This window comes from Chelonoidis abingdonii, chromosome 6, assembly GCF_003597395.2.
Source record: "Chelonoidis abingdonii isolate Lonesome George chromosome 6, CheloAbing_2.0, whole genome shotgun sequence".
Lineage (NCBI taxonomy): Eukaryota > Metazoa > Chordata > Testudines > Testudinidae > Chelonoidis > Chelonoidis abingdonii.
Window position 1 is genome coordinate 64,687,722 of NC_133774.1, and position 25,716 is coordinate 64,713,437.

At 42.0% G+C, this 25,716-nt stretch overlaps 1 protein-coding gene across 3 annotated transcripts; it reads left to right on the forward strand.

Moving 5' to 3' along the window:
- On the forward strand, positions 1–25,052 carry RGMB (repulsive guidance molecule BMP co-receptor b). 3 transcript variants are annotated; one of them, XM_075067122.1, is made up of 5 exons: positions 1–510; positions 1,413–1,504; positions 5,059–5,273; positions 10,222–10,730; positions 24,141–25,052. In XM_075067122.1, exons 2-5 carry the CDS (start codon positions 1,500–1,502, stop codon positions 24,807–24,809), a joined length of 1,398 nt encoding a protein of 465 aa, XP_074923223.1. In that variant the 5' UTR covers positions 1–510; positions 1,413–1,499; the 3' UTR covers positions 24,810–25,052. The 3 variants fall into 3 exon arrangements, with proteins under 3 accessions (XP_074923223.1, XP_032628278.1, XP_074923224.1); XM_032772387.2 differs by lacking the exon at positions 1–510 and having other exon boundaries at positions 1,267–1,504; XM_075067123.1 differs by lacking the exons at positions 1–510; positions 1,413–1,504 and having other exon boundaries at positions 4,906–5,273.
- Positions 25,053–25,716: the final 664 nt, after the last annotated feature.

Genomic DNA, 25,716 nt, shown 5'->3' on the forward strand with positions numbered 1-25,716 from the left:
GGGAAGGGCTGGCGCGGCCATGCCCAGCTGATCATCCAGATGTGCAGGTACATTCCAGAGGTTGTAGGAGCCACTGGCAGGGGTCTGCGGACTTGAGGAGTTGGAGAAACGGTGCTACTGCTCCAGTGTCCCTTGGAGGGGGAGCAGTTTCTCAGGCGGGAGAAGGGAATTATTGTGCTCGCTCGCTTCCCCCTCGCCCCCAATTTGTTTTCTATAGGTGGCGGAAAGATCACGCTGTCATTAAAGGCACATCCCCTCCCTTTGTGCCGGTGCCAGGAAGGGAGAGACAGATAAACAGTCACTCCGCGGTGGTGGGGGAGTTCATTGGCGCCCCAGATGAAGCCGATCGCTCGCGGACGTGTCATTATGAGTCCTACCTGCCAAGGGGAAAGGGGCTGCTCCGTTGTCCCTGCCCTCTCGCTCTGAGAAAGAGTTGAATGACGCGCTGGGCTCTTGTTATTATTGTTCCAGCTGGCAAGCGTCAGGGATGAAGAGACGGGGATGTTTGTGGTGAGTTGTTTGTTTTGTTTTGTTGGAGTCAGAGCTTGGGGTTTTGTGTGTGTCGTCAATCCACCTGTCTTTAGTTTTCGAAGGAGCCATATGTGGGGAAGGAAAACATGCTAAACAATCCAGCCGGACATCTGAAATCACTTACATGTTTGCAAATTACAAATTGCATCTGATAAAATAAACACCTCTTGCTCTACATTGTTTCCAACTGATGTAACTCTGGAGTGTTTCAAGAATACTATATAGGTCTGCAGCAGGGGTCTACGTAGGTTTCACTTTTTAGCTGACAACAAGAACAACAAAGGGTCAGTTATTAGCATTTAGAAGAAGAAAGGGCACAAGGTCCACGGAACTTGCTCCAAAGGATCCAAAAGCTAGTACGTGTGTGTGAGAGTGTATTTCTGTACTCCAGACAGTGCTAGGCTTCATTTATCAGGAAGCCCTATAGGAACCCTGAAGAAGGAAGAAGTGGCTGGTGTGCTTCCTTTTTTGCACTGACAGTTTCATGGCAGCTAAACGCAAACTCAGGTGCGTTAGGAAAACCAAAGTGTAACCGATGGCAGTAATCGCATTGCCTGGAAGCGGGGCGGGGGAGCTCTAAACATTTTAGCTAGAGATTGCAAAGGTTTTAAAGCTTTCTTGGGAGTTTATGGCTAATGAGAGGTTAATTTTGTTTCGGAGGGAAGCTTGTGCTGGTTTCCTGCGATAAATGGGCAGGAAGAGCATTATCTTCCCGGTTCTGGCAGGCGGCTTCCAAATGCTTTCTGCACCTGCTACGTTCAGGCTTTAGTCAGTATTTGCAAAGTCCAGGACCACGTCAATATAGTGTCTAGGTCCAAGCAATGAACGCTTCGTAGGCCTTCCGAAGATGGACATAACGTTTTTAATTATCTAATATACAGGTCTTAATTTGCAAAGTATCCCATCCTCTAGGAGAACAGGATGCAACGTTGACTCCACCGATCCGCGCAACACCCTAAGGGTTAAATATGATGTAAGTACAAAAATATTTAGAAGTCGATTTATTAAGTACTTATTGCTGATGCTTCTACCTTCGTTACACAGGCCAATAAAAAATAGTGGGGAATATAATGAAGTGTTTTGCAAATTGAAACCCCAGGTTTCATTCCCAGCTATTCTTCCTCCACACACACACCAATGTAATAAGCAGACCATGAGGATATTCCTGTTGTATTTCTGCAAACGGAGATTATAGCAACAGGGGAACAGTTAAGGCATCACACATGCCCTTTTGGAAAATAAACCACAGCTTGTTTAAAATGCAGTAATACTTCTTGCATGGGATTGACTTTTAACCAGTTACATGTTCATTTAATTTCTCTTTTTTTGCTGGGTCACTGCTTGTTTTGCTATTTGTTTCCTTTTTTCCTCGGGGTAAAAGAAAGCAAGAAAGAAACGTTCGAGCCTTTTAAAAATCTTGACTTATTTTCTTGTTTTACATTTTCAACTCACAGCTAGGACCCTCGTTTTGGTGAGCTGTACTTTCATGGGTTGTAATATTAAATGTAAACCTCAAATCCATGCAGACAAATCTGAGACTGTTTGTAAAAATAAAAAGTTTGTGTGGATTTCAATTAATTAGTAATTGACGTTCGTTCTGAAGCACAGCGCACACTAACGATGACCTTTCCATGCCAATATCACAGCTAATTTAGTTCCCAGTCTGAAGTGTCAGGATATTATCTCGCAATGTAACTGTAAAAAGTAACACTGTCTGCTGGAAGGCTATAGATTTTTATAATACTGAACACGCAAATACTAGGCATCTGAATCTCAGGCTTGACAAAACTTACAATTGAACAAAAAAGCACCTCAGATCAAAAAATGTAGTTTCTCCTTTCAGTTATCAGTTATATTTCATGACCCAAATATTTGGAGTAACTCAAGAGTGCCCTCTATTGTCGAAGAGCCGCTCATAGAACAGAATATATGAGCTCAGCGAAAGAATTGGAACAAAACCAGAAGTCCTCATAGGCAAAGCCTCCCGCTGACTTCAATGAGAATGTTTCAGTGGGGATTTCAGAATCTGATTGTAGCCCGATAAATAACTTAAGAAAAAACCTACATTAAAACGGTAACTCACAAAAGTCAATGCAAGCAAGAAAACCAAGTCACTTCGAGTTTTCTTGGCGCAGAACTCTACAGAACTAGCCTTTAATTTTTCTTTAATGGGTCACCAAATGGAAGAAGTTAAGGATGGAGTGAAAGATCTTTGAAATTCGTGATTTTTGTCCACTTAAGTCGCATGTTTTGTTATTTTTTTTAGCTAAAAAGAAACTCGCAAAGCATAATTGTGTATAAAATCTGATATCACAATTGCTCCAAAGGCAATGGTTAATGTCCGACTTGTGTATAGAACAAATCATCCCTATGTACAATACTGGTGCCACTATGATGATATTGTAGATGTAAAATGCAAGATTTGAATTGTGCCTTAGGGGTAATCAGATCTTTGTCACGGGCACTCAGGATATAGCCGAGAAAGGACACTGTAAACATATTTAGTTTAATATATAATTAGGCTCGCTTGATAAAAGTTAACTATGGCAGTCTTCGTAATTCATAGCAAATAGACATGGAATATTACTGTACTTACACGGTAGTTTATACAGACATAGCTTTTATTTATATATATGAAAACAGACAGATTAGTCCAACAAATGACTGTTTCTCAACTTTATTATTTTCTTTTTTTTATTGTTTCCTAATGCCTGGGGTTGGGATGGAGATATGGGGAGGGGGCCTGGGCCAAATTTCAGTACAACTTAACAAAGAAAAGGAGGTGAGGGAATTGCTTTGGAGCCGATCACTGCAAAGTTCAGACCAAACACCCAGGAGTGCTGGAACAATTTTATGGGGAGGTGGGGGGGCTGAAAGCCACTGAAAAAAAAAACAAACCAACCTATAAACCCTGTATATTGTAGAAACCACTTCAAGCTAGGGGATGCAGCAGCACCCCTAGTTCGAGCACCTATGCAAGCATCCTTCATTAAATGAGGCCTATTGGACAGGACTGCTAGTTTTTTTTAAAACATAATTATCATTAAAAGCACGAACAGTAATTACAAAACTCCCATTTTGCTCAGTATGCTAACTCCTCAACACAGAGCAGTTCTGGGAGAAAGAGAAGAGAAAGTGGATTCAAATGGTAAAGCAATTCATGAAGATTAGATTTCCACTTCACACCTACCGATAACATAATCGGTCACAATTCCCCCCGTAGTCTATGTGTATTTCCCCTTCTTCCGTCTCCTTGTCTGAGTTTCCGCTACATAATCAGGGGCCTACTTGAGCGCATACGAGCTAGTCAGCAGTTCGCCTAGAGCCTACAGCAACTGCACCAAATGAGCAGCGTTACAATGGTGAGATGCCTTAGTTCTTAGCGATGTCGCTAAATCTTAAATTCTCCTTAAATAACCAAGATGTTAAAATTCGCCCAGTCTAGAGTAAACTCGAAATTCACGAATCCGACCTGCCTGTTTAACCACAGCGTGCGGATGCAAGGCGTCTGTCCCCCCAGGCCGATAAAGTGTTTCGATATTAACTTAAGGATAGAAAGTCACCGGAAACTAGCTATAGCCACGGACAAGAAGGTGAAGTCATTCCCTCGGGCGGAGTCCTCCGAGGCTCCATTGATACCCTCCGCAGCCAATCACAACCCCGGCACCGCTGCGCCTGCATTCAGATTAGGAACGCTGGCAAAACCAACGTTCCAAATTGGAATGCTTGGCGCAGGGGTCCTAGGGCTGTGATTAGCTGCTGGAAAGATGAATACAGCTGAATCACATGATTTTGGAAGGCACTTCTTAGATGACACAAAGCAGAGCCGGCGAAATTCCTCATTTAGAGACTGGAATGAATCTGTATCCTTCGGAAAGCAGCATTTTGCGAGGCAGGGCTCCCAGCAAGAAGGGGGGGGGGCGGAGAGGCAGAGCACTAGAGTGTCTGAGGGACAAGGTCTCTCATCGGGAAGAAAGACAGTTAAGAAGGGAAGGGAGGTGCCTCAGCACAAGAAAACAACCCAGGCAAGGCGAAAGATCCCAGCACCCGAGCGGGAAACCAGCAGGAAAAAAGCTCTCTTCGCACTTTTCGTTCCCACGGGGGCTGCTGTGTGCTTCTTGAATCCACGGCAGGAAAACAATAAGCCCAGGAGGCGGATAAAGCAGGGCACGGACCCGCGAGCAAATCACCTCGGTCTCCAATACACTCCGCCCAGCTCCCACCGGGGAGGAGGGGGCTTGGCGGAGGCGGGGCTCCTACGAGGCTCGCGTCCGGCTTGTTGGACGGGCTCGACCAGCCAATGGGAGCCTGGCGGGCGGGGTGGGCGAGTGCGGAGCTGAGATTGATTGGCTGGCCGGGGAGCCGTGCGGGAGAGGCGCAGGCCGAGCCCGAGAGCTCCGCGCGTCCCGAGGGTGAGGGGCGAGTCTCACTCTTTGTGTTTGTGTCTTTCCCCGCAATGCTGCGCTGTCCGGCTGCGCCCGCTCCCGCCTGGCCTGCTGACGGCCTCTCCCCACCGTGGGGCTGAAGGAGGAAGAGGAGGAAGCGAGGAGGCCGGCTCGCCTGCCCATGCAGCAGCCCAGTCCCGCCGCCGCCGGAGTCCCGCAGACCTGCATGGACGGGCATGGGGAGAGCAGCACCTTCCTGCGCCGCCGCCGGGGCTGAGCAACGCCACCGCCGGCTGCACCAGTCGCCGCCGGCCGCCCTGTTTCTCCTCTTCAACATCGGGCTGCTGCTGCGCACAGGTACCGCCGCCCCGGCTTTCCCTGGGCAGCAGCAGCGCTCGCTCCCTCCTTGCCTGGCCAGGCGGGCAGCCGGGCACGCCCCGTGCCTCGCCAGAGCCCCTGGCCGGGGCGGAGTTCGGATCGGGGGGCCCGTTACCTGTGCCCCCCGCCTGCCGCTTTTTCTCGGGGCCAGCCGTTACTGGGCTAGGATGGGGGGGTCGCCTCAAAAGGGGAGCGAAGCCCCTGCTTGATCGGCTTCTGGGAGAGCCTGTCTGCTTCCCCGCAGGACATAAACCTTCGGGAAACCCCAGCTCCCCAACCTGCCTAGCGATCGTTAGATGGAGGAGAGCTGTCTCCGTTTGGGGAAGGGGGGGTGTTGTGTGAGCTTTAGACCCACGGGGCTGTATTGCTCACTGCGGTGATGTTTACTGAAAGTCAGGGCTGAGATCAGGTTTCGCTTTCCACCGCCTCCTCCCTGGGGAGAGAGAGGGGGAACCTTGTGCTTTTCTTCTGTTCCCTGCAGCTGGAGTTGGGGGATGGTCTAATTCATTTTTTAAATTTCTAAAATCGCCCCTTAATACTGATTAGTAGTTTCGTGGTGTGTTGCCCCTTTCTAGTAAAACTTGATCAGCCTGGTTAGTCTGTTTGGGTCTGTAGGGTTAATGCCCATCAGCTGTGCGCCATCCATCACCTTTGTGATGTACAGCTTCCTTCAGGGTTTATGTTTCTTCTGAAATATTTCTTAGGGGAGTTGCATTCCTCTGCTAAGAAATGTTCTCATGTGTGGAGTAAGGGAGGAGGAAAAGTAAAGTTTAAAATGAGTTTTTAACAGGATTATCTCCTAAAAGTGAAATTGATTATTAAGATATAAAAACAAGATTTTCAGTTTTTAATGAGAAGAAACATGGTTTAAAGCTATACATTGACTATAGGTAAGAGACTATAACTGCAGCCAATTGCAAGAAGGTGTCATGGAAAAGTGCACATTGTGTAAGAGATTCAGAAAAGTAAATGTCACTGAATCTGTCTTTGTTCCTTAAAATGCACACTCATATTAATGAATTGAAATCATAGAATTTTTATTACTGTATTAGGGTTAGCAAAACAAAGAAATTAAAGATCAGCCCTATAAAGAGGGCCCTAGAGTGACAATCCTTAAGAAGCAGAGATCAGTATTTGAAATCTTCTGTAGATTAAGAAGTTTTTAAAATTCATATATAGAAGAGAACTTGATCTTTTTTCCCACTGTGTATGTGGAGAAGCTGCTGTAATGATGATGATCAGAAAAAAAAATAATTAAAAAGCCATGTATGGTGGCTTTTAAATTGTTCCAGTATTATTTTTTTAAATCATTTTCGAGAATGTGGCAAACTCTTTATCAGATCTCTTCAGGAATGTCTCCTAGAAATACCTTGTATGTCTCATTATTTGTGATAAAATTATGTTACCTATTTTTAGATACCTAAATATTTCTGTGCTAGAGTGATGGGCAAAGTTATATGCCCTGTTCATTTAAACTTTCCCTTAGATAATGCAGAGTGAAAAGCCAGCCATATTCTACTAATATTTTAGCAAAAGTCCCAGTCAAATAACTGGATGCTATGTAGAAGACAGTGATAAAATTCATCTATTTACTAGTCCACCAGTGGTTAACTGGTGAAATTTAGCTGAGAAGTTGGTTCTATTTTGTTACAAGAACTACTTGCTTATCTTAAGAAAAGCTGGAAAATGTAACATTTTGAAAAGCGTCCTCATTAAAGTCCATATCTTTTTCATCCAGAAATTTGCTAGAGTGATAGTTCATTTTTGTGAAAGAATGTTCTCTTTAGCTAGTAATTCTTCCAAAATATCTATAATTTTAGTTGAATTATTCACATGCACAAGTGTTTGCAGGACAACACCCTTCAGATTTAATAAAATCACTTGCTTACTGTACCTCCTGGCAGTGATGATCCTCTCCGAGCAGTGCTTTTGAAATGAAATGGTTTCTGCATATTTCACAGTGCTTAGCCAAGTGTACTTTTGCAGATGGGCAGATATATGCTTTTATTACTGCTCCCATGTCACTTGCCTCATCACCATTATAGTTTACCTTACATTAATAACATTTCTGTGATGCATGTTCTTATAGCAATAAGAATGTATAAAATGTGTATATTGATACTTTTTTAAATCTGCATTGTCTTGGCCTTATGATGAGGTTCACCAATAACAGGCAAAGTGTGCACTGTCATTATAAATTTCTGGGTGTACGAGAGTTAGTCATTATAAAGGAGGGTCATCATAGGTTAGGACATGAAACTAATAATCCCATTTTCTCTCCCTTTCCCCTTTTGAATATCAGGGAACAAATAGAGTTAAAATTACTGACGGGCTTGCTTGCTTCCCCACCACCTTGTGTCTTGTATGTAGTTTAAGAACACTTTTTAATCAGAATTTTGAAGATTATTAACCCCCGCCCATGCTGAAGCCAAGGGAAACAAGCAAAAAGTGAGAATAGGTATAAAGAAGGTTCGATGGGTGGGGAAAGGTTGTTTAAAATGGTATTGTATTTTTGCCTTTTCTCTGCTGCTCCCCTGGGCATGCACATATTATTTTCATGAATATTTCCATGCTCCACATAATCCTCATATTTTATATGACTTTATAATTTCAAACAAATTTATACACAGCTGAATTTTATAGCTCATAAAAAGAACAAATAGCCAGAACATATTTTTAATGGAAGCTTTTGGTGCTTGGACAGCTAGCTATTGTGTGAAGTCCTAAACTATACTAAGTTCCTTTAGCCATAATGGTTGTCTTCAGTTCTTTGCCTCCTTTCCAGTGTAAATATGATTTTTGAAACTCTTTTTTTCTCTGGAGTAGAGTTTAAAGTAGTGCATGCATAGTAGTGGGACAACTCAGGGATTTTTCTAGTTTGAATGAGAAGAAACATACCTTTTATTTTATTTTAACTGTTTAAAACTCTTAATACTGTAGAGTAGAAGTAAGTTTAATATACTGGAGTGTAGGGTATTTAAACTAACATTGTCAGTTTTTTAATAGGAAATGTATCCAGATCCACACTCCAGAGTTGGAAGGAAATTTATTTTTTGGTGTAAGGAAGGTGGAATAATATTTCAGATGATTCTTCTTAAGTTTCCCAAGACAGGAATGTTAGCTTATGAAAAGCTTCAGTGTCCATTAAAAGCATTTTCATCTTGAAAGCACTTGTACCTTCCTGCTAAAATTTGGTGGCAGGTAGGAGTATCTAAATAGTGAATATAAGCCTATAGCTCTTGTTTTTTTAACAAGATGCATAACACAGTATTCAGTAAAAGATTTCCAAAAACTGAATAACCTATAGAATATCAATAAGTATTAATCTAACTTTTCCCCTTCTTTACACCCTTCCTTCCTCCAGGATGGTAGGTGAATAAACAGACATTTTTTCACGTGTTTTTTTTTCTAAATTATAGTGTGTTGATTCTTTCTAGATTGTGAATTCGTTAGGGCAGAGATTATGGTCACAGCGCTTAGTATGCTATAGATGACACCAGAATAGAGAAATAAAATAGTATGTAGATTACTAAAGTAAAGCACCTAAAGTAACATTTTTTAAGATAGATCTATATGTAGCCAGGTAAGTGTTGCACCAAAGATGTCTCTCTTGAAAGCTGGTTTCCAGTTAGTGGACACAAGGTGTTCAAGTGAAATACCTATTTGCTTTTCTTGCCCAAGTCCTCTTCACCTGGCATTGAATAGCTGATTAAGTCCCTCACTCAGTGCAATTTTCAAAATAGGTATTATAAGAATGTTCCAGTTTATTGCTTCAAATAAATGTGGTTGGATGTTTCTGCAGTACAATATGGTGCATATTATATACAGAACCAGGTCTTCTGCTTCTAATTGCAATGAAAGCTGTCTGCATTCATACCTCCTTCAGTACTACATGCAGTTCTTTGTCTTGTTTTCCCCTCCCCCGTGAGTTGTTCTGTGATAAGTGTTGTGTGCAGAGTAAGGTTAGAGGATTGGAAAGCATGACATTAAAGGGCTGGATGGACAGGGAAAGAGAAGGTTAGGGGAAGCAGTTACTTGCCAGGATTGTAGTTATACTTCCTCTTCAGAAGCCAGGTGACCATGGCATTGTGTGAAACTAGTCTGTTCTTTATAAGAACTAAAGTGTAAGTCTGCCACCTGCATTTCATGATCTGCTTCTGTTTCTTTCCCCACACACACCCTCCGTATTCCAGGTAATAAAGTGCTATTGCAATGCTTGTTTTCCACAGTTGACAAACCCTTACCTGTAGTTTTAAAGTATAGTGTAAAGTGTTTTTTTCATTTGTATAAAGAAAATGACTGATGAAGCACTAGCTGTGGCAGTGCCCAAGAATGAAAGTACATAGAGTTTTATGGCCTGCATTTTTTCCCCTTCTTGAAGAGAGTGTAACTGTGATCTCTGCACCACGTGGTTCATTTCCTGCAGCAGAAAGCTTAATCTGTACGTTTAAATTTATGGTAAAATCTCCTCTCTTCTCAGGAATATGATTTACCAAAAAACTAAAACCTTTAACTAACTTGTCATGAAAAACATTAGAAGATTAATGGAGATATAGTTTGACTAACTGATTACTTTAAGCATGAGTTTGCAATATCATCTTGGTATAATATGGAGAAGAAACACTGGGTTTGTATTTGGCAGGATATAATTTTTTTAATCAACCACCTGTCATTGTTTTCATGGAAACTAAGTCTCCTGTGGGTCACTTGAGCATTTTGGGAGAGGCAATCTATATTGCTACTTAGTTTTTTAAACTTTTTTTCTTTTAAGCAATATGGCAGGAAATTTCCCAATGAGAGAAATTATCTGCTGAGTAACCTTCAGGCTACTGTTTGTAGTGCTCAGTGGGGAAAAATGAACTGTGCTCTAAAATGTCTGTTTGTCTGTCTCTCTCTCTCTCTCTCTTTTTTTTATTCTTGTGCTTAGGTGACTGCCAGCTTCAAACACCGTGTCGAATCCAGAAGTGCACCACAGATTTTGTGTCATTAACTTCGCATCTAAACTCTGCTCTTGATGGCTTTGATTTGGAGTTCTGCAAAGCCCTGCGGGCATATTCTGCCTGCACCTATCGCAATTCCAAAGTCTGTCGTGGAAACCTAGTTTATCATTCTGCTGTGCTAGGGATCAGCGACCTCATGAGCCAGAGAAACTGCTCCAAGGATGGGCCGACATCTTCTACTAACCCTGAAGTTACCCACGACCCCTGTAATTACAGTGGCCGCATAGGAGCCAGAGAACTTCGGGGAGGGGAGCAAACCCCTCCTACTTACCTCTTTTGTGGTTTGTTTGGTGATCCTCACCTTAGGACTTTTAAGGATCACTTTCAGACATGCAAAGTGGAAGGTGCCTGGCCTCTCATAGACAATAACTACTTATCAGTGCAAGTGACGAATGTGCCTCTGGTGCCAGGATCCAGTGCTACTGCTACAAATAAGGTATGGATTGTTCTCTCTTTTCTCTCTTGCCCACCACTCCCCTCAGTGTTAAGTGGAATTTGAAGCTTGAAGCAAAGATCAAAAATACAACAGACTAAACCATTTATTACTCCTACTTTTAGACTTAAGGGGTCAGAGTGTTTTGTGCAGTAGCTTTTGATGCATGGATGACTGGGCTTTGCTCCAGAAAGCCCCTCTAAGCAAAAGGGCCATTTTTTTAAATTTTTAAGTGGAGGAACCACTCTTGCCTCATCAAAAATGTTTGAGATTAGAGATTAATACTTAAATTAGCTATGGATGAAACTGGATGTAAATTGCAATTCTTTGAGGTGTAGGCAGGGGGTGACTGACTGTTCTAGCTGCTTTGCTTTAATCTACAAAATTGCAAGATATGAAAGTGTCGTGGAACAGTACTGTCCCATCCCCCCACGCACTCCTGACTGATGCAAATGGAAAAGTACATAGGAATAGAGAGCTCTGAGCTGAGACAGGTGGAAGAAAAGGGGCTATAGAGTACATTTGAAAGGAGGAAGATGTGTAAAATGCAGCAGTCTTAAGAGAGACCAAATGGTAACTGAAACGGCCCAATGAATTCCATGAAAATTTAAGGAGCAGCACTTTGAACATCTCACTTATCTGAACTTTATTACAAGGGACCCTTAAGACTGCTGTTGCTAAAAGTGGTGGAGTGGCATGGGGAAATATCTCTGCATTTGGTGGTGTGTGTTATTGCCAGTTTCACTGTTCTTGTCGATGGTGCATGCCCTGACCCCCAACCCAAAGAGGGTGCTTACCAGTAACCAGAACAGAAAACTGAAAGGGAAACCAAGTGAACAGGCAGCAAGCAAGTGTGTGTCCAGGGAGGGATTGGCATGGGCATGTTCGATGTTGGTCTTAGATCATTCAAGGCAGCATAGGAGCAAAAATATCCTTGGTGTTGTTTTTTTTTTTTAACTACAGAATAAACTGTTTAAAGGGGGTGGTAGCTTTTTTTCCTGATATATCTTTAGAAATTAATACCAAAAAAAAAAAAGCAAGCTGACTGTGTGCCTTTATTAGCACAGTGATTCCTAATGGAAGTGACATACAATGGCGGTACAATACCCATTTAAGGCACAAACTGGGGGTAAGTACCTTAAGGTTTAAGCTCTGCTTACCCTGCCCAGATACCACCACCCACAGTCTAGTCTTGGGGTTTTCTCTTTGCAGTCACTGGGTATAGAACTAGATCAGGATCTGCAAATTTAACCCCAAGGCAACTATGCTGTAATTATAATAAATGAAGAGCAGCCTTGCTGTTCAGTTCTGTGATGGCATCCAGTGTTGACACTAATACAGGTGAGATGAAATCTCTGGGTTGAACAGTAGTGGAGTTAAGTAAGAGGAACCAGTGCTGGACTGACAAAGCATCCCCGGTTCTGAATTTTTGGTAATGAACCCTCGTGTCTAAGCACAAGCTGCATGCCCAAAGAAACCTTGAAAGATGCATACTTTCCATAATCTGCTTCTCAACATAGACTTGCAACTTTTTCTTCAAGAAAATGCTTATTGAAGCTGATTCCTTCAAGGCACTTAAACATAGGAATACAAGAACGGAAAATATTTCATAGAATACAAAATACTTTTTCATACTAAGTTTTGCTAGGCAGCTGTAGAAAACATCCTTGCAACAGGGAGGTCCTCTCGGTAGGGATAGAAGAAGGCAAGAACACATAGGTGTGTATACAACTGTGCGGATAGCCCAGGAGAAGTTTTTTGTGTTAAGATAACAAATGTGGAAGTAACGTAAGAGGGTAAATCTCAGTAACATGCTGGGGTGGAGGAACTTGTTCGTTTCTAAGCATAGGGTTCTTGTATTACTTCCAGTGTAAAGCCATATAAGCAGTATTCTCCCCCTGCCCCCTAAGTCCTCTGGAGGAGTGCTGTTTGACACTTTCTTTTTATAATGAGTATGTTAATGTTAAAACCTGACCTAAGACTTCACCTCAGCACCCACAGGGATGTTAAATATGCAGAGGCAGTTAATAAGGGGGCTGCGAGTGATAGGTGATGTGCAATACGTGAGGTTTTTCTTTCTTTGCCAGGCAATCCAATTTTTATCAGAACGCCTCTTTGTGGGAGTTGAAGGCTGTGTACCTACTGCACTGGAAGCATTGCAAGATATTTGTGAAGTAATGCATCTTTCTGAGCCCTAGATTTTTTTGCAAAGCACAGACTCCTATAAGTGAGAGAAAAGGCCTCTTAAGTTTTCTTGTCAGTGCAGGATTGATCCCTATAATATATTTTCTATTGGCTTGTTCCATCTAGTTTCCAGTGAAGGAGCTTCTACCATTTTGTGGCAGAATTTACTCTCATCATAGTGGATGTTACTTAGTTTAATTTTAAATCTAATTACTGGTGTTGCTGGTTACTTAGATTTCAAAAATTCACTTTAAATCTAACCTTTCACTACTTAGACTGTTTGCTGCATTTCTTTCAGCTTAGAGCATGAAATGAAAACAAGCTAGTCAGTTTCTCATCAGCCTTACTTTCAGAACGGCATATGCTAGCAGTCATGCAGTGTTTTGGATTGCAAACAGTCCAGAGGAATGTTGTGGGTTTTTAATAAAGAGAGATTCCTTTTCTCTCTCTGCTTTCAGTTTTGCAAAAGCTTGTTTTCAACAACGTTCTGAATTTTGGATCAAATGCCAGCTGATAACGAACCGCTTGACCCATTCCACGGGGAAACCAATGAAAAGAGGAAATGGATGCTCACCTTGCAGTTTCCTCTGCATGCCTTTCTCGAGGGGGGAGAGGTTTGGGGTATTACATAGGATTAGGATGGACGGAGGGCAATGATTGGTCTATTTGATAGTTTCTACCTGTACTCCTCCTTGGTAGCATGGCTCCCTCAAGAGCCATACAGTTACTGGTTGTGTCCACTTAACCTCGCTTTTCCTCCACCTTAACAGGCAGGTAGGGGGATGTGTGGCTTGGTGAGCCATAGCTAGCTTACAGATTTATTCTGGGAAATCTCCCTGCAGGTTAGGTGCCCATGGCATGTATAATGCTTTGCTTCCTCTTTCCCCACCCCCAAACCCTAACTGCAACAGAGGGGGAAAGAACCTGCTGAGTGGCATCCTTTTGTCATTTTTTTAATTTGGGGGGACTCTCCCTGCTTTTCTTGCCCCCCACTTCTCCTCTGTGGCATGAATAAAAGAGAGCATGGGGCTCACTGTTCCTGTCATTCCCTACATGAAGGCTGTTTCCCAAGGGTGGAAGGAGTGTGCTTAGACACTTGGTGCTGTTGGCAGTTTCAGTTTTGAAGGTGTTTACATATTCTTGCTTTTTGTGATGCAGACAGCAAGGAAACCTTTTTCTTCAGAATTAACTAAATTAGAGGGATTGCATAGTCTGTAGCCAAGATGGGAATAGCTGGGACTTGTAACTTTGCTTTTTTTCATACCTAGTTTTTATTTATACAATGACCATCAGTGTGGGAACCCAGTGCCTTTCAGATGGAGGAGGAAGGCTAGTCCAGTGGGCTAGGGCACTAGCCTAGGACTCAGACTTGGGCTCAAGACCCTGCTTCACTATGGACTTCCTGTGTGACCTTGGGCGTGTCACTTAGCCTCTCTATATCTCTGTTCCCCATCGGTAAAATGTGTATAAATAGTACTTCCCTCCCTCACAAAGGGCAGGGCGCATAAATATATTAAAGATTGCGGGAGCCTTATAAGTACCTTGAAGGAAGACTACTCTTTTATAGTGATTTTTTTTTTTTTTATTCTAGGAGAGGAAATGTTTACTTACCACATCCTTTCAGCAAGTGGTCTAGATGCCAGTAATGCATTTACTCTCTTCTCACCAATACTTTGTCTCCAAGCCCTGCTGATTAGCAGAAGAGAATGGTGTAGAAGCACAGTCTCATCTGTGCTCCTACATGGGGAAAATGTCTTCTGATGTAGCAGTGATTAGGAACTGACAAAGACTGTTCTCTGTAGTTTGGGTGGGTGGGGAGGGGAAGGCTAGTGGTAGAGAAGGGGAGGAGAGTGGGCAGTGGAGGAACACAGAGCTTTTATTACAGTAGGCACAGTTAAAAGCCTTAGGTGATGGCAAATACAAAGGATCTCGATCAGTTGCATTAGAAGTATAGTGAAACATTGATAAGTTAAGTGGTCTGTCTTCTTGCTAAAATCCTTTCATATATTTTGTAGTCTGGCTTCTGTTTTACAGGAAGAGCTTTCATTGTACTGAACTTGCTCTGCTACTCCCCTTTGAATAATTAACTAGAATGAGAACATCTTATTCTCCTCATCATTCTATTGTCATTTTAAGGGCCATGAGATTGTCGGCCATGTAAAATAATATTGACCTTTGTATGCTTCTTGCAGTGATGCTAGTGTCTGAAGTCAGGATGAACTCAGTTTTAATTATCAGAAAGGGCAAAATTTGCCTCTGTAGAGTGAAATATCTAGGAGTAAAACGTGTTTTAAAACAAAAAAACAAAACAAAAAACCCCAAACTTGTTGGAGCTGATAACTCCAACCTGATCTTGTATAATTGCCAACAAAGCAAATCCCTTTAAGAGGGAAAATAGTGTGCAAACTAAGGGTTAAAAATGAAGGGTCTGAGGCATCCTGCCTGTGCAAGTAATTAGAGCAGTCAGGCATGCAAACTGGGTAGTAACCTGGGCAAATGGCTTGTTAGGCACCAAACATCCATTTGTGTGTGCACTTAGCTAACTCTCACATGGAGTTACCAGAGCAACTTTCATGCAGACCTGGGCCTTTGACTTTTGGAAAGGTTTTTGTTAATTTACTTAAGATCAAGAGCTCCATCCTGAATGAAAAGAAGTTCCTGTGTATGTCTATGCTAAAACAAGTATGCTGGTTCTTTAAAATCTAGCTGAATCTTTGCTTGTGAAGGGTCAGACTGGCAGCTCTGCTTGAGACTGAAGTCATCTGTTTACCTTCAAACAGGTAAAGCACTGGCTTTGGCAGTGAAAGGTTATTTCTTCCTAGGACCCTCTCAAATGTGCTTCAACCTGAACCTAGAAGAGCCACCTCTAGTGTTGAATAATCTCTGCTCATTCATTTTTTTTTTTTCCTTTTTGGTTATTTGTCTTTGCACGTGGGGAGGGAGGGATATCTAGGGAGAAAATGTACTGGTGAGTTCCCAGCTCCCACACTACACTTCCACTCCTAAGGAATTGACATTGTCCTGGAGCCCTGTTTGAGGGACCCCTGTCTTTCAGCTATGATAACTAAGCGACTGCTAGCTCACAGCATGGAGTGTGAGCAAGAAAGCCATTAAAAATGAATGTCTAACTTCTTGAAGATCCCATAGCAGTACATATTAAGGATCAGTTTGAGAAGGGTGTGTGGCAGAAGCTGGAAGTTAGTTATGGGAGAAGAAGGCAGATGTGGTACTGAGGCTGGCTTTGTGAGCCGGAGCAGAAGCAAAAGAGAATCTTTCATTGTGCTAAGAGCAGTTGCAAAATTCTCAGTGTTGCATGTTTTCTTGCCAATTATTATATATAACATAGAAAAATGGAATTTCACATGGAAGAAACATCTCATACTTAGCAGTGAGATCAAGAGATCTCATCACCAAACTTACTGAGTACTTCTGTCAACATTATCAGCCTTCGGGGTTTCCCTTACTAAATGGCTTTTCTTGTCTTTTCCCTCACTGAGCTGTGCTTTATTATTCATGAATATTGTGCTCCTTGCATCATTTCTATTTTTGAGGGGATAAAACTGAAGCATTTGTTGTTGAGGATGTGTGGAAAGTGCACAAAGAACAGTATTTATTTTTTTCCAAAATGATATGGGTGGGGGGTAGAAAAGGTAGGTCAGTCTAACTTGGAGCCATGTTACTTGATTTGCTTAATACTGCTTTAGAATATAAAATTGCTGTACTGGGTTAGATCCGTGGTTCATCCAATTCAGTGTCCTGTCTCGACATTTGCCGTTACCAGAGCTTCAGGGGGAGTGTATGGAGCAGGGCAGCTTTCTTGGCCTCCTGGCTTCTGGTAGTCAGAACTCCCTAGACATGGAAGCTATGAAAACCTTTGAATCTGTTAACCCAAGTTACCTAGTTTCATGAGGTCCTTTGCTGAAATGCTAGTTCTGTAACTTCTTAAACCAATGTTTGGTGAATTACCCCAGTGCAGTGGTTCCCAAACTGGGGTTTGTGAAATGTTACAGGGGGTTCTTAGGGAAAAATTCCCTGATGGTGGACAAAGTTGTCCCTAAGGACCCCGGGCAGCATGGGGCTAGCAGCCCGGAGCGCCTGGACTTCCAAGAGCTGAGCAGATCAAAGCAAGAATATCTATCACGCTGAGGAGATTTAAACTTCAAGACGCTTTATAAGTAATGGAAAGGGAGGTGGACCTTTTTTGCTGTTTTTAAAATTAAATGGGCAGTTAGTATTGTTCTTCATAATAATTTTAAAAACAAGTTTAAGCTTTGTTGTAACATGTGTTGTTTGCCTGGACAGCTCAAGACCTGAATGCTTGTGTAGGAGGAACTCTTTGAGTTGGCTTCTTAAATACCTTCATGCTGTTTCACATCTGATAGTCCTGGATGAAACATAGGAACTTTGTCTTATAACAGGCTTATTCAAAGTGATACAAGCTACGAAAGTGAGATCTTGAAAGAGTGGTGCCATTTTCTTAATGTAATGAAAATACTGTAATGATTAATAATAGTAATGTGTAATAAGCATGTCATAAACAAATTTAATATTTCCAAGATCACTGCTTTTATAACTTATACTCAGGTAAAGAAGAAAATCCCTGGAAGCATTCATTTTTAGGAGGGGGTTCGTGAGACTTGACATTTTAGTGAAAGGGGTTCACACGTTGTTAAAGTTTGGGAACCACTGCACCAGTGCATTAGTAGGACTACATTTCTCTTCAGACATTGCTCCTACCCAGTCTCTTTTCATGGACTGGAAAAGCACCATATTAAGTCAAGATACTGCGTTTCCTTCCAATTTTGCGAATAGATCATGCACGTCAAACTGCAGATTTAAACACTAATGATAAATCCTAATTCTAAGATGCAAGAAGCACAGATAGTGTTTTCTGCTGATTCAAACTGCATACTCGGCAATACTGCAGAGCCTTTGCTAAGATATAGAGATATCTCAGGTAGATAGAACTGTTTCTGGATCACATTTATTTACATGCCATCACTTGCCAAAGGGAACTCTCTCTAGTAAAGTATACAGTATTTCTTATGGCACAAGGGTGATGCTACTTTCATGTTTTTAAATTTATATTTAAAATGCCTGCACCTTAGAATACTTGCATACGTTTCTTATTGATGTAGCCTTTGTTCTTCCACATGTATAACTGTCTTGTTACATATCTGAAATCCACTTGTAAGCTCTTCAAGGGAAGGGATCCTGTGGCTTTATTTGTGATGGCAGGCATTTATTAATTTTTGTATTACAGTAGCATCTGGAGGCCTCAGTTGAGTTTCGAGCCAGTAGTAGGAGGCTGCATGCAAAGGTGTAGTGAGATACAATCCCTGCCTCAAAGAGCTTATGCTTAGGCAAAGGGTAGTGGGACAGGAACAGGCACCGAAAGATTAAGTGACTTGTCCAAATCACAGCAGGTCAGTGGCAAAACTGGCAATAGAACTTGGTCTCATGGCTCCCACCATGATTTTTAATTCTGTAAATAGTCTGGACTTTTCTACAGCAATATCTACATTCAAAATGAAGGAGGTTTGGCCTGATCCCATACAGCTTGTGCAGGCAAAATCTTTGACTTCTGTACTAGTTTTGCCTGCAGTAGCCATAGAAGGTTGGGCCCTTAATGTTACATTCTGATATGGGATCTGGGTTGTACTTAATACCTCTTCCTTGTTGTTGTGGGTGGGGATGATCACAGGGAATGAAATGTTGAAAGTGAAGGAGCAGAGCCAGAGTAGTTTGGAGGTGAGGGGGGAGGGAGAAATGTTTAACAAAGGCATTGATGTTTTAAATGCACAGCAATACAATCCATCAATAATAAATGGTGTGGTATAGTGCAAATGTGCCAAATTGAGTTATTGCAGTGTATGGATTAGTTCATAGACATAAGTAAGCAATACAGATGTTGCTTTGAGGTTCACTCTTTCAGAGACTAAAAAGTTTCGAAGGACACCAGGAGAAGAGTGTGTGTGGTTTTGCGTATATGAAATGTGCGTTTCTATAACTCCTAAAGAGGAGAAGTGAAGGAGAAATTTGATGCTCTCAGTGATGAGATAGCAAATACGTAACAATATATTAGTCACGTTGCTTAATGCACTCCTGGAAGGTGTTCTGATACCTTGGTAATGAGACAGGTATAAGAATCTATATAGATTAGAAAACCAGATATTGGGGGGGAGAGGAAATGACTAGGAATTCCATGGAGGTGGCAAACAGACATAGTAAGGGAAGGAGGTGGGTGTTTAAATGTTGGTACTTGCAGTCTTGATAGTGTTCTCTTTTTAAGAGGAAAAACAGGAATTAATATAAGCATGTGAATACTACATATTAGTGTGTGTAAAAAAAAAAAAAAAAAAAAAAAAAAAAAGTCTTAACACCTGTTTGGGCTAATAGCTTGCATGTCTCTTATACACAATGGAGGAGGTGATACAATACAAGCTGCAAAACCTCATGTATAAAGTAACTTTTGCATTTGGTGATGCAAGCTAAGGAGGTAACTGCACTGATGTTAAGATATATTAAAAAAGCCAAGGTTCCAGCAGCAGTGCTAGCTCACTCATGTTGCACCTACTGTTTGTTTTACAATGTGCCATTAACATTCCCCCCCCCCAAATTGGCCAAATTCTGCTCCCCCATGTGCATAACTCCCTTTTCAAAGTAATGTGACTTTAATTTATGAATCCTGAGAAGAGAATTTAGTATGTTTAATGTGGCTGAGTCTGGACCCTTAAGGAACTGGAGCTCTTACATTTTCAACGCAAAAGATAATTGAACTACAAAATTATTTACTGCATTGAATTTCCCTGGTATTTGTCATATGAGTGAAACAGTCTCTTTGCTTCCCTGTGGTTTTGCACAGTTACTAGTACTTAAGAACATTTGAAGGCTGAATGCAAGAGAGTTAAAGTAAAGCCTAATAAGGAGCTGCAGTACTGGTAATCTTATTAAAATGTCTCCCTCTTGAAGGAGGAAGATTAAAAGGTTAGCTCCTTGTTCCAGTTGTGGAAAATTGAAGTGTACACAGCTGTGGAACTGTGCAATGAAATAGCAGCACCAAACCACTCCAACTAAACTCTGATTCTAGTACCATAGTTACATTATGGGGCTCATCTGGACTAGGATTGAAAGTCTTTTTAAAATGTGTTGGCTAAAATGTTTAATCTAACATGGATAAAAAGATATATACTTTTATAAATAAGCCCACGGAGAAGCAGTAGCTGCTCTGTATTTGAGAACCCATAGAATCTTTCTGTATTTATAGCAGCTTGGGAAAGCTCCACCTTCAAAAACTCAGCTCTTCGTGAGGGTTTTATGAAAAATAATTTGTTTTAAAAAAAAAAAAAGTGGAGAAGATTTTGCTCATTCCAGAAACGCATTTGTCTGTCTTATGAGATCAAGCAGTGGAAAGTTTCAGCCCAAAACATTGAGTAGAAATGTACAATTGTTGTAGGTAACCTTTATGTAACTGAGGCTGGCTTAGAGCTTTTGGTTTAGAGTGGGAATGGAAAGTGTTATTTTTGGGGTGGTTCATCCTAATAATTGCAGTAACTTTTGAGAGTGCCACACATGCCCAGAGCACTTGGTTGGCAGACTGACTTTGCTTTATGACAGTGGTTCCTTCATACAGATGCAAATACATTAAGGTACTTCCGGCAGTTGGAATTCCTTTTTGGCTTTTTTTTCTTCCTGGTCGTGGAACGCTGTAATAGATCAACAGCTGTGTGTGGGAGTTTACTTGGGTTGAATCAAGTGTTATATGTGCACACAGGAACAAATGGCAAACTTAGATGCAAAGATTTTGAAATGATTAAATATCCAGCTGTTTTTTAAATACAGTTTGATGCAGCAGAGGTGGGGAAGGGAGGGATTTAGGGTGAAATTCACCTCTTCTCTCCCCCCCTCCCCAATGGCCAGGAATAGAGTACTCTACAGGTGAGGATTACAGAGAGAATCAAGAGGGAGGAAGTTGGGTAGGGAGTATTAAATCCACCACAACCCTACATACCTCCTTTTTCACTATTCGCCTTTGTGGACTGGACTGAATGTTGCAGCCTCTCCTTGCCCCCACAAGTGGGTATTCTAGCCAATGTGTAATCTGTAATGAGAAGTGCTGGGGCTCAAGCAATTTTTTTTTCATTCATAACTGATGCAGGAAGCCCAGGGGTGCTGGGGCTATGAACTGCCAAGCCTAGAGATGCCGAAACTCAGCTGTGGCAAGCCCTGGCACAAATTAAACACTACGTCTAGCTCACTGTATCTCTAAGTGTGGAGCCTAGCACATTCCAGTGGCCACCTCATTGCTAGCCAGTTTGGGGATGTTGTGGAGACCTCATAGAGTCTATACCCTGCCCTTCCATAGCTATTCAGCTTGTGCTCCTTGTGCAACACCATTGCAGGGCTGGAGTGGTGTGGAGGCTTTTCTCTCCCTATGTATGAGTTTTACCCTTGATGAAGAAAGCAGAGTCCTAGTGAGAGCAGTTGGTGACTGTTCCTTATTTCTATTGTAGCTTGCCAGAAGCAGAGCAAAAATGTTTGTTTCCTTCTGTCATATCCAGATTTCCTCATGGTCTTCAGGCAGAGAAAGTGTCCCTCTGCACAAGCAGGACCAACTGATTGAAATTTAGGTTTGAGAAACTAGAGACAAATGACTTAGTGCTTAGAGAAGCATTAAGTCAGTCATGGAGCCTATTGATTGTTAGGGAATTAGTGTGGGTGGTTATATGGAAAAGCAAGTTCTGTGTGGTGTCATTAAAGCAATCTGATCTGTTAATCTCAGAGTCACTCAGGTGCTGAGCAGTCTTGCACAGAATTTTCCTTCAGCTGGGATATAAATCATTCTTTTTCTTGCAGAGTGTCACGAATAGGCCTAAAGAAAGCTACCATTGCTGTGCCGTTTGTGTCCAGGGCCATTAATCAATCTGTTTTGCAGTCCTGTATTAAAGCAGCTTTGTGGAAGCTTCATTTATTGAGGCACAGGGGTCAGATGCACAGCAAATTACTCAAGACAATGTCCAGGATATCTTCCTTCTGGGCTGCTGGACTAAACCAAACATAAAAGATTGGAAGTAAAGTGGAATGGTGGGCTCACTACACTAGACAAAAGCGGTGACTGTCTAAGGGGGAGTGAGTAATTGGTATATTGTCTGGATTTTGAACAAAATCCTTCAGTCTCAGCTGTGGCTCAGGCATATGAATTTCACAGATTGTAGACTACAGCTGGTCCCAAGCTTGCTGTATAACTTGATTAAAGCAAAGAAAAATCATTGGAAAATTCCAGTCAGACCATACCAGTGGGAACATGTGGAACTAAAATAGTGAGTGCTCTGTCTGTATGTGTGAGAATGTAATGCTAACTAACTGGGCAGATGAAACATTAAAACTAAGTATTGTGCATTTGAAGAGGGTTTGGACTGAGGAGAGGAGGTGATAGTAAGGGAAATCATCACTTTCATTTACTAATAGCAAGAAGGGTGCAAAGTTAATGTTTAATCATCCTCCTCCTAGAAGGGAGCGGTGGTGTTCCGATTGCCTGTAATCCAGCTGTTTGAGCCTTAACTCTTGTATTTCAAAGCTGAGAGGTAAGACTCAAAAGCTGCTGTGCACTAGTGTGGTGGCCAACTGAAACTAAAACATTCAAGGGCTGCTAGAAACTCAAGACATCCATAGGGCTGGGAATGTTCATGAACACATTTTGGAGTACTTTGAATTTCTTGACAATGTACTTAAAATTGCTTTGCAGTTTGTCATTTTTCTTTTGCTCTATGATGTATATAGTTGTGTGAACATACAGATATTAAAATACTTTATTTCTGTATTTAAAAGAACCTCTAGATTGTTCAAGTCAGTATTTCCTCTCCTCTTCACTATTGGAAGGAAGCTGCAGACATGCCATTTATTTAAATAAAAATAAGATACCTCTACAGAGCTCTAGGGACCCTAACAAATAACATAACAACATAACCTGCTTGCTTCCCCTGTGAAGACTGGAGGATCTGATTTCTATTGTGTCTGGACTTTAAATAACAAACATTTAAGATTCAAGATGCCATTAGTTAGCATCATAAAAAGGTACAAACTTCCGGGCATGCTTTGCAAGCCACCTCTTAAAGCAGGGATCGGCAACCTTTGATCCACGGACTGCCAGGGTAAGCCCCTTGCTGGGCGGGGTTGTTTACTTGCCACGTTTGCAGGTTCGGCCGATTGCTTTTCGCCATCCCAGGCAAATGGGAGCTTCTGGAAACGGCGCGGGCCGAGGGACATAGTGGCCACTACTTCCTGCAGCCCCTATTGGCCTGGATGGCGAACCGTGGCCAGTGGGAGCCGTGATCAGCCGAACCTGCAGATGCGGCAGGTAAACAAACTGGCCCGGCCTACCAAGGGGCTTACCCTAATAGGCCGGGTGCCAAAGGTTGCTGATCCCTGTCTTAAAGCAAAATTTGCTCTGGACTTCTATTATCTTGCTCAGAGTGGTGCATTTTCTTATAAGCCACCTGTTTTATTCCCCTTCTGCCTGTAATACATATGTTCTGTAGCTGCTAGTGGACTGGAGGTGTCAAATCTCTCAGTTTATAAAGACTAAGTCCAAACACTGAATAACAAAATGCAGATGGTCAAATAATTACAAAAGAAAGCAGCTAGTCACTGCTTGCATATTGAATTGATGGATGAAATAATACTATGCTCTTTCTACAGCATTTTCAGGTTGCGCAAGGATTAGCTATATATTAGAGGGGGTACAGTGAATATTCTCTCCATGTTCATGTAGTCAGTGGCACCCCTTGCACTCTGATTGCTAATTGCATTAGAGCACACTGCTCTCTCCATGGGGAGAAACTGGTTGTGCCACAGAAGATAGTGACATGGGAATTATTTGGCACATACAGCTCCATGAGATTGAATTCCAAAGTGTTAAGGGAGCATTAGGAGAGAGAGAGTTGTGGCTCTTAGTGATATATACAACTGTTCCCTTTTTGGCCTCTTTTTCCAGTTGCTGTCTTCCACTATTGTGAGTTTCCTGCTAATTTAAGAACTCCATTTAAGTTGCCTTCTGCTAGACTATGTATTAGCATTTTGGGTATGAGTGCACGGTTAGATATACTTTTCTGTAGGAATGAATGATGGCCAGCTTGGTGGGCAGCTATTCAGCCCTTGATCGTTCTCAGTCTATGTGGTGATAATGGTTTTGAGATGAATTTCCCCTCTAATTTCCTTGTTTTCTTCCAGATAACTATTATCTTCAAATCATACCAAGACTGCACAGAGCAGAAAGTGTACCAGGCAGTGACTGATGACCTACCAGCGGCTTTTGTAGATGGTACGACAAGTGGAGGTGACAGTGACACCAAGAGCTTGCGCATAGTGGAGAGAGTCAGTGGCAGATACGTGGAGATGCACGCCAGGTACATCGGGGCCACTGTGTTTGTGCGCCAAGTTGGACGTTACCTAATGCTGGCCATTCGCATGCCAGAAGAGCTGGCCATGGCTTATGAAGAAAGCCAGGACCTCCAGCTGTGTGTGAATGGCTGCCCCTCGAGTGAACGCATTGATGACAGTGGTCACTTACCTTTGCCCGTTATGGGGCAGCTTCTTCCACATGCTGCCTCTACTCAGCCCTGGTCTGTGTACACACTGGAGAGTGCCACTACCAAATGCCATGAGAAGATGCTGGTGAAGGACATCTATTTTTACTCTTGTGTGTTTGATCTGCTCACCACTGGTGATGCTAACTTCACGGCAGCAGCGCATAGTGCCTTGCAAGACGTAGAGGCACTGCACCCCAGGAAAGAGCGCTGGCACATCTTCCCCAACAGTGGAAATGGTGACATGGGCAAAAATAGTAAATTGTCCGTTAGTCTTGGACTTGTGTGTTTAATCCTTCTTGCGTTTTTGTAGGGTTTTTTGTCTATAACAAAGTTTTTAAAATATATATTGTCATAATATATTGAGTAAAGCTAAGAGTATATATGTATATACCATGTATATGAAGGGATGTTTGTCTTGGGACACCCTCCAGATTGTACATATCGTGTTTCTGTTTTACGTGTATGTTGGATGTAGTATTCTTTGATTTGTATCCATTTGTTTTGCAGTTGGTGAAATGTTTTATAATGTCCCTGCATTGGGACCTCATAGAAAGCACTTTATTTTTTATATATTAAATATTTATGTGTATCTGGGTAATATGTATAATATACATGTGCATACACCACACCCAGTGCTCCCTCTAAGTATTACATAGTTTAACAAACTTTTATATGTAAGTACTTTTTCTGTGTTCCTCTTCTTCCGATCCTTAATTTCCTCCCAAGACCACCAGTCATTCTACTGTGAATACAGCACTAACTTGCTGTTCTCTCTAAGTGGATCATTCAGAACTGAGTCTGCTTATGATTTATACAGCAACGTGCTGTATGTAGAACATTCTTGGATGTTTCTCTAGCTCACTTGACATGTTTTAAGTGTATAGCAGGATGTTGAATATTGCCCTTCCCTCAAGACTGTTAGTTTTATTCTGTGAATGAGTTGAAATTGAGGGATCGTTTGATTGCCTAGGCTCAAGGAGAGCACCTGAGATTTTTTAATTGCCTAGGTTGTATCACTGTAGGATATCAAGGAGCATGCTAGGAGATTTTCCTTAGGGGGGCACCCTACCTAAATACACTTTTCCTTAACAGTCCCTGTCACAGCTGTCCACCTTCTCTTGGGGCTGACTGATAGCTGCAGTGTGAATCTAATCAGCTGGATGGGTGCTAAGTGACCTAAGAAATTCCCTTCCATAAGCAGTGCTTCTACCAAATGT

What these genes read in the sequence shown, in the direction of transcription:
- RGMB (XM_075067122.1), top strand. An exon ending in CGGGCTGCTGCTGCGCACAG is followed by an intron (nt 5,274 to 10,221) that starts GTACCGCCGCCC and finishes TCTTGTGCTTAG; the next exon opens with GTGACTGCCAGCTTCAAACA. An exon ending in GTGCTACTGCTACAAATAAG is followed by an intron (nt 10,731 to 24,140) that starts GTATGGATTGTT and finishes GTTTTCTTCCAG; the next exon opens with ATAACTATTATCTTCAAATC.